This window comes from Chelonoidis abingdonii, chromosome 8 (genome assembly GCF_003597395.2).
Source record: "Chelonoidis abingdonii isolate Lonesome George chromosome 8, CheloAbing_2.0, whole genome shotgun sequence".
In the NCBI taxonomy this organism is placed as follows: Eukaryota; Metazoa; Chordata; order Testudines; family Testudinidae; genus Chelonoidis; species Chelonoidis abingdonii.
The window spans coordinates 105,723,657-105,732,219 of record NC_133776.1 but is presented as its reverse complement, the minus strand read 5'-3'; the positions used below and the strand labels follow the sequence as shown (position 1 = coordinate 105,732,219).

The window sequence follows — 8,563 nt, the reverse complement described above, 5'->3', positions numbered from 1 at the left end:
GGAGGAAAAGGAGGAGATAGCTGTCTGTCCCAACTCTCCGGGAGCAGGTGCCCCTATTTTGTGGGTGCCTGGATTCAGCCCTATTTTGTCTATCGTTTTTCTTTCAGGAGACGCCCTGGCCCAGCTCCAGCCGTGCAGCCTTCCTTGGCCCGCTTGGCCTTGGCCCAGCCCAGCCCGCCTGTCCGGCCCCTCGTGTCTCCCAGCCCCACCCTGGCCCCTTCCGTCCCCACCCACCTGCGCGGCAGCTGCCACTCCAATTTCGCCGCGGCAGCCCGCAGCCCAAGCCTGTGCTGTCCCTCCATCCAGCTCACCCCGGCATTTAAAGGGCCCAGGGGCTCCCAGCCACTGCCGCCACCACCGGCACACCAGTGGGGCTAAGAGGCTTCCTGCCCACCCTTGTTCCGCACCACTCCGGAAGCAGCTGGCATTGTCCCTTGGGTGGCCCACCGGGCGCGAGGAAGTGCGTGTCTCTTGCGCGTGCCCCTGCCCGGAGCGTGGACTCCAATAGCTCCCATTGGCCAGGAACTGCAGCCAATGGCAGCTGCAGGTGCAGAGGACCACCCAGCTCTCCGCCTTAGAGCCACTTTGCCAGAGGATTGTGTGGCCTATTGGGAAGCCGCCCAAGGTAAGCGCTGCCCCCCGACCCCCTCCTGACCTCAACCCCCTGTTCCCAGCCCAGAGCCACAAACCCAACCCAAACTTCCCTACAGAGGCCTGCCCCCCCAGACCCCCTCCTGCATTGCTCAATCCCCTGTGCCCAGCCCAGAGGCCCGCAACCCCACACCCAAGCTGTCAGGAAACAGTATCCCTGATGATGCCCACAGCACAACGGTGCTGAGCTCTGTGCCTTTATGACTCACACCACAACTATCAAGTTTGATGACAATATATACTCAGATCAGTGGCACTGCTATGGGCACCCGCATGGCCCCACAATACGCCAATTTTTTATGGTGACTGGAACAACGCTTCCTCAGCTCGCGTTCCACGCACGCCCCTTCTCTACCTACCGCTACATTTGAATGACAATCTTCATCTCAATCTGGACCCACGGGAAGGAGACTCTAGGAAAAATTCCACCACGATTTCAACAACTTCCACCCCACCAGCAACTCAGCCTGGAACCAATCTACACGGGAGGTCCATTTTCTAGACACCACGGGTGCAAATAATGATTGGCACCATTAACACCACCCTATTATCGAAACCCTACTGACCGGCTGATGCCTAACCTTCATGCCTCAGCTTCCATCCCGGGCACAATCACACAAATCCATTGTCTACGAGCCAAGCACTGAGGTACAACCGCATCTGCTCTAACCCCTCAGACAGAGACCAAACACCTACAAAATCTCCACCAAGCATGCTCTAAACTAGGAATACCCGCACGAGGAAATTAGGGGAAACACGATCAACAGGAGCCAGACGTGTACCCAGTAAAGCCTCTACTGAAGAAAAACCCAAGAAAGAAACCAACAGGACTCCACTGGCCATCACCATACAGCCCCAGCTAAACCCCTCCAACGCTATCATCAGGGAACCTCTACAACCCATCCTGGGACCCAATGACCCCACACTTTCACAGGCCTTGGGTGGACAGGCCAAGCATTGCCCACAGGACAACCTGCCAAACCTGGAAACGTATTCTCACCAGCAACTGCCACACCACACCATGTAGTCTAGCTCAGGAACGAATCCATGCAACAAACCTCGATGCCAACTCTTGCCCACATATCTACACCAGCGACACCATCCACAGGACCCTAACCAGATCAGCACCACATTCACTGGTTCATTCACCTGCACGTTTCCACGATGTAATATACGCCATCATATGCCACAATGCCCCTCTGCTTGTTAATCGGCCAAACTGGACAGTCTCTACGAAAGGATAAATGGACAAACAAATCAGATATCAGGAAATGGCAAATACAGAAAACCTGAGGAGAGCACTCAACCTTCCCTGGCCACCACTTAGCAGACCTTAAGGTGGCCATCCTGCCAGCAAAAAACTTCAGGACAGGATGCAAAGAGAAGAAACTGCTGAGCGTTCAGTTTCATTTGCAATTTGGACACATCAGCTCTGGACTAAACAAAGACTGTGAAGGCTTGCCAATTACCAGAACCAGGTTTATCCTCCCTTGGTTTTCACCACTCTACGCTAGAACAGGGCCTCACCCTCCTGACGGAACTAACCTCGTATCTCTTAGCGTGCTTGCTAGCATATATTACCTGCCCCTGGAAATTTTCCACTACCTGCGCTGCAAGTGGGTATTCACCCATGAAAGCTCACGCCCAAAACGTCTCTGTTAGTCTTAAGGTGCCAACAGGATTCTCTGTGCAACCCACACCCAAACTCGCCGTACCAGAGCCTGCCCCCGGACCCCCTCCTCACTCAACCCCTTGTCCCAGGCCCAGAGCCCGCAACCCCACACCCAAACTCCCTACCAGAGCCTGGCCCCCGACCCCTCTCCTGCATCTCCAACCCCATGTCCCAGCCCAGAGCCCGCACCACAACCGAACTTCTACCAGAGGCCTGCCCCCCAGACCCCCTCCTGCATCTCAACCCCTGTCAGCCCAGGCCCGCAACCCACACCCAAACTCCCTCCAGAGCATGCCCCAGACCCCCTCCTGCATCTCAACCCCAGTCCCAGCCCAGAGGCCCGCAACCCCACCCACAACTCCCTCCCAGGCGCCTGCCCCCAGACCCCCTCCTGCATATCAACCCATGTCCCAGCTCCAGAAGCCCGCAACCCCACATCCAACTTCCCTCCAGAAGCCTGCCCCCCAGACCCCCTCCTGCATCTCAACCCCATGTCCAGCCCAGAGCCCGCAACCCACACCCAAATCCTACCAGAGCCTGCCCCCCAGGACCCCCTCCTGCCACCTCAAACCCCCTGTCCCAGCCCAGAGGCTCGCACCAAGACCCAAACTCCCTCCCAGAGGGCTACCCCCACACCCCCCTCCTACATCCCAACCCTGTCCCAGCAGAGCCTAGCACCCAAATTCAAGGCCACCCCCTCCCACACACAAACTCCCTCCCAGGAGCCTTAGCAGGTGGGGGGTGGGACTTTGGACCCAGTCTGGGACCACCAAAATTTATACAAACTGCCTCCCCTGTGCGGGGGTGGAGGGCTCTGGAGGGGTCAGAAATTAGGGGTTGTGGGGATTGCAGTGAGGAGGTTCTAGGCTGGGGCAGTGAGTTGGGGTGCGGGGTGTGAGGGCTCCAGCTGGGGGTGTGGGCTCGGGGTGAGGCAAAGGATGAGGGGGTTGGGTGAAGGGCTGGGGCATGGGTTGGGTGTGGGGCCCGGCTGTGACGGCTCCAGCTGTGGGTGTGGGCTCTGGGGTGAGGCCAGGGATGGAGGGAGTTGGGGTGAAGGGGCTGGGCAGGATTTTGAGGTGTGGGGTGGTGAGGGCTCCAGCTGTGGCGGTGGGCTCTGGGGTGAGGCTGGGGCTGGGGAGGAGGGTGGGGTGAAGGGGCTGGCAGCGAGGATTGGTTGGGGGGGTGAGGGCTCTGGGAGTCGGATGCAGGATGAGGGGAGTTGGGGTGAAGGGGGCTGGGGGCAGGAGGTTGGTTGCAGGGGGGGTGAGGGCCCTGAGTGAGGCTGGGGATGAGGGGTTGGGATGAAGGGAGCTGGGGGCAAGGAGAGTTGGGGTGCTGGGGGGTGGAGCTTCTGATGAGCCTGGGGCATGAGGGGTTGGGGTGAAGGGAGCTGGGGAGGAGGTTGGCATTGGGGCGGTGAGGGACTCTGGAGTGAGGCTGGGTGGATTTTTGGGGAAGGGGGTTGGGGTGGGCAGGAGGTTAGCGAATGGGTGGTGAAGGGCTCTGGAGAGAGCCCCGGGATGAGTTGGGCTGGGGCAGGGGTAGGGATGGGGGTGGAGGGCTCTGGAGAGAGCCCGGGGAATGAGGGTTGGGCTGGGCAGGAGGTTTAGGGATGGGGGAGGTCAAGCGAAGATGGGCACATGTAGGGGGTTCCGGTCCGTATAATCTTTTACATGCGATGAGATGCAACGTGATCATGTAACCAGAAGAGCATCGCGGGAGCGCAGTTCTGGGGATGAGGGGTTGGGGCTGGGGCAGGAGGTTAGGGATGGGGGGTGAGGGCTCTGGAGAGAGCCCGGGGATGAGGGGTTGGGGTGAAGGGGGTTGTGGCAGGCGGTTGGGGTGTTGCGGGGTGCAGGAGAGGGTTTGGGGTGCAGAGTCCTGGTGACGCTTACTGTGGCTCCCAGGAAGCAGTTGCCAGGTCCCTGTGGCCCCTACGTCCATGGGCAGCCAGGGAAGCTCTGTGCGCTGCCCTCACGCCCACAGCTCCCATTGGTTGCGGTTCCCAGCCACTGGGAGCTGGAGAGCAGCCACTTGGGATGAGGGCAGTGCAGGGAGCCTCCCTGAGCCTAGGGGCTGCAGGGACCTAGCGGCTGCTTCCGGGAGCCACACGGAGCCAGGGCAGGTAGGAGGCCTCCCTTAGCCCTGGGCCCCTGCTGTGCTGCCAACTGGACTTGTAATGGCACAGTTGGCAGTGCCGACTGGAGCCACCAGGGTCCCATTTCAAGCAGGTGTTCCGGTCGAAACCCGGACGCCTGGCAAGCCTAGACGACAGGCAGGCAGAGAGGGACTCTGCAAAGGCTTGAAAGGAGACAGGCAGTGATTTGCTGCACTAGAGAAGGGGGAGCCTGAGGTGAGCTGTAGAGAAGGGGGTGACATGGCCACAACAAGAGGGGAGGAAAATGCTCTGCAGCTGCATTCTGAATGGACCTGAGCGAGGCAGGACTGTGTTTGTCGAAGCCAGAGGGAGGGAAGCTGCAGTGATCAGGGCGTGAGGCCACGGGGGCCTGGATGGGAGGTGTGGCAGGGGGTGGATAGGACGGCTGTCTCCTGGAGACGTTACACAGAAAGGATCAGTAAGATTCAGACACAGCCTGACGTTTAGACAAGTGCTCATTTCTGCCCCCTTCCCAGCTGTGTGGGGCTCCTGCCTGCTCCCAGCCAGGAACAGCCCCATGGCCTCTCTGCCCCTCCCCTCTACAGTCAGACCACACCAGTGGTGTGTCCACATCACCCACTGTGCATCCTCCCTGCAGGCATGGCAGAGAAGCAGCCACCATGGTTCTGGATTCACGTGGTTCTCCCCACTGCCTCTTTGATGCTCATCCTGGTCCTTGTCATTTTGCTGATTCGAATGGAAAGGTGAGTCTTCCACTGCTTCCCCAAGAGCCCCCAACCCCTGTGCACAGGTATGGCCCTGTAAGGCAGAGAAGCCTTGTCCCCAGGGTGGGTCCTGATCCAGCCCTGATCCCACCCTGTGTCCTACCCACAGAGCTGACCCGGTGCTGGGGCTCAGAGCAAAGCGGTGACCCAGACTGGGGGAGCCTAAGCGCCAGGTCAGCTCCGTGGGCAGGACACAGGGTGGGAGCAGGGCTGGGGAAGGAGGACCCACCCGGGGAACAGGGCAGAAGGGCTGGGTCAGAGGATACCGACTGGTGCCTGGCTGAGGAGGGCCCCTGGTAGGTGTCTGCAGCCAGGCTCCAGGGGCTGCCCTTCCTCACTAAACAAGTCCTTTCCCATTCTGCAGAGTCTGGGTCATTTTCATGCCCAGAATCCCCAACCCCAGCAAGAACTTTGATGAGCTCTTCAACACCCACCAGGGCAACTTCCCGGTAAGAGTGCTGGGCCGGGGCTGGAGGGGCCAAGGGCCGGGCCGGACTGGGGTTGGAGGGGCTGAGCTGGGCTGGGCATGGAGGGGCTGAGGAGCCGGGCTGGGCTGGGCACGGAGGGGCCAAGGGACTGGGCTGGGCTGGGGATGCAGGGACCACTGGGGTGGGGCTAGGCCGGGGCCGGAGGGGCTGAGGAGCCGGGCTGGGCTGGGCTGGGGCCGGAGGGGCTGAGGAGCCGGGCTGGGCTGAGGACGGAGGGGCCAAGAGGCCGGGCTGGGGACGGAGGGGCTGAGCTGGGCTGGGGATGAAGGGGCCAAGGGGCCGGGCTGCGCTGGGGACAGAGGGGCTGAGGAGCCGGGCTGGGCTGGGCATGGAGGGGCCGCTGGGGTGGGGCTAGGCCAGGGCTGGGCTGGGCTGGGGCCGGAGGGGCCGACGGGGCGGGGACAGGGATGGAGGGGCTGGACTGGGCTGGGGATGGAGGGGCCAGGGGGCTGGGCTGGGCTGGGAATGGAGGGGCTATGGGGCCGGGTGAGGCTGGGGATGGAGGGACAGCCAGGCTGGGCTGGGGCTGACGGGCCAGAATGGGCCAGGTGGGCTGGGGACGGAGGGGCCAAGGGGTGGGGCTGGGGACAGAGGGGCCGACGGGCCGGGCTGGGCTGGGGCCAACAGGCCAAGCTGGGCAAGGAGGGGCTCACGGGCTGGACTGGGCCAGGGACGTGCTCCTTGAAACGGATAGACAGATAGGGCTGATCCAGGCACCCACAAATAGGGGCACCTGCTCCCTGGAGAGTTGGGACAGACAGGCTGTTTTCCTCTAGCGATGGTTCAGCTCCCCTGGGGGCGCGCACCATGTCTGCCCCATGCTGCTGCCTGCAGTGTTAACCTAGAGCAGGTCCGAGAGCATGTGACACACGGACAGTTCCTGTGCTGGGTCCTGGCCATTCAGCTGGCCCAGAGGAGTCAGCCTGGACATGTGCACAGCCAGAGCTGCCCCAACCTCAGCCCTGAATTTTGGCCCAGAGACTCAGGGTACATCTACACTGCAAATGAAGAACCATGACTGCAAGGCTCAGAGGCGGGGGCACCTGACAGCTCGTGGGGCTCCTGCTCTGGAGCTAACACTAGCCATGTAGCTGCTCCTGCTCGGGCTCCATAACCCAGTGCGGGGCTCGGAGCCTGGGCGCCAGGCCGAGCAGAAACGGCTACCCTGCTGGTGTTAGCCCTCAAGCTGGAGCCCCGCATGTCCAGGCCAGTCCACCTGGCCTCAGACTCACCGGTGCAGGGTTTTTTGCAGTTGAGGCGAGCTCTAAGGTGCTGCACCCGCCAGCCTGCTCCCAGCTCCCTGCTGGTGCCTCCAGGAGCACGTTGGGTGCTGGACAGGCACACTGGACCCTCGGTGCCAGTAGCAGCTGCCTCTGCCCTAGTAGGGGGAGAAGAGCCCCTTGGCTGAGCAGTGCGGCAGCCCTGGAGTGGGGGCAGGGGAGCGTCTGCTACAGGGGGCCGCCTTTAACCTGCCTTTGGCTCTCTTGGAGGAATGGGCCGGAGTCTCCAAGGACGTCGTGGAGAGCTTCAAACCCAACTACAGCGAGAGCTTCTGCTACGTCAGTGAGCTGCCCCCCAAGGAGGGAAGCTCGCCCCTCTGGGGGGGCCATGACAAGCCGAGAGCCCCCCCGGGGCGCTCCTCAGTCCCAGCCTCCAGCAGCAGCCCTGGGTTGATCCTCTCCAAAAAAAGCTACGTGGGAGTGTGATGTTACCAGCAGGAGTCGGGACTGTCTGCTTCTATCGCCTCTCCTCATTCGCTGATCTACAAGCTCTGTTTTAGACCTATTCCTGTCATTGAATATAACCTCTGTTTTACTGGCTGACTAGAGTCACGTCTGACTGCGAAGTGGGAGTGCAGAGACCTATGGCTTCCCCAGGACCCCGACTGGGGGCATTGCTGTGGAAGCGCACGAGGAGGGCAGAGGATGCTGAATGCTCCAAGGAGAGACACCAGGAGGTGAGACGTATGTGGAGCCAAGAAAGAGAGGATCGGAGAGAGAAGCAAGGCCCGAGGAAAGCTGCAGGAGGAAGCAGCAGCAGCATGGACTGCATGGTGGAGCGGAGGAATAGGGGGCTGCCCAGGGTCCAGTGGGGAACATGGGGGTGGCGAGACCTGAGCAGAGAGAATGTGGTTGGTGGTGCAGCTGGCAGATGCTGGGCTGTGGGACCTGGGTTAGGTCCTTGGAGGTGAAGCCCCTCGCCCTGCCTATGGCCGATATCCCTGTGCAGACCCAGGAGGGTTTCGCTGGGCTGGTAGTTGGGGTTTTTTCTTTTCCGCCCCAGGATATCGGCTGGAGAGGCCCTTTGGGGTGACTGTCTCCCCTTGGACAGCGATCCGGCCTGCTCTGTAATGCCGAGGGTGTTTGAATTTCAATTCAGAACATTGGCTGGGATGGAAGAATGGTCAGTCGAAAAGCAAATAACTGGCTTTGCAGTGGGAGGGGTCTGCTTGGGCTTCAAGCGGTACCTGGCTTACGGTAAACAGCCCCTGGGCTGAGGGGAGGGAGAGATGCTCCCCGGCCCCTGCCACACCGGAGAGGGGGCTTCACGTGGTCTAATGCTTGGGACAAGCAGAGAGCTCGCTGTGCCTGGCCCCACGTTGGTGACCAGCAAAGGGCAGCGACTTGCAGCATTGGGAGCGCGGGGGGGAGAAGTGGACCCCAGCTTGAGCTGGGAGGACACCCAGGCAAAGCGGGTTTGGTGCCACGAGGTTTGGCCTGGTTCCGAGCGGGGGGCTGCTGCGAAATTGATACAGAGAGGAGCTATCAGGAGACAAGAGCTCAGGAAATGCGGCGGGATGTCAGTACTCCGGTCCACGGCCCTAGGCACCCACTGCGCGTAGTAGAGTCAGGTTCACCCCTCCTCATCT

At 61.2% G+C, this 8,563-nt stretch overlaps 1 protein-coding gene and 1 long non-coding RNA gene across 2 annotated transcripts in view; one reads left to right on the top strand and one right to left on the bottom strand.

Annotated features, from left to right (window-relative positions):
- The window catches only part of IL2RG (interleukin 2 receptor subunit gamma), a 28,970-nt gene extending 21,516 nt beyond the window's left edge, over positions 1 to 7,454 (top strand). Inside the window, exons 6-8 of the mRNA XM_032794866.2 lie at positions 5,080 to 5,185; positions 5,571 to 5,655; positions 7,185 to 7,454. Of these exons, the coding sequence (XP_032650757.1) occupies positions 5,080 to 5,185; positions 5,571 to 5,655; positions 7,185 to 7,400 (407 nt within the window). The 3' untranslated portion in view covers positions 7,401 to 7,454. The remainder of the gene's footprint in view (positions 1 to 5,079; positions 5,186 to 5,570; positions 5,656 to 7,184) is intronic.
- Positions 1 to 8,563, bottom strand: part of LOC116833383 (uncharacterized) — a 47,441-nt gene that overhangs the window by 7,239 nt on the left and 31,639 nt on the right. The gene's annotated exons all lie outside the window — the stretch shown is intronic.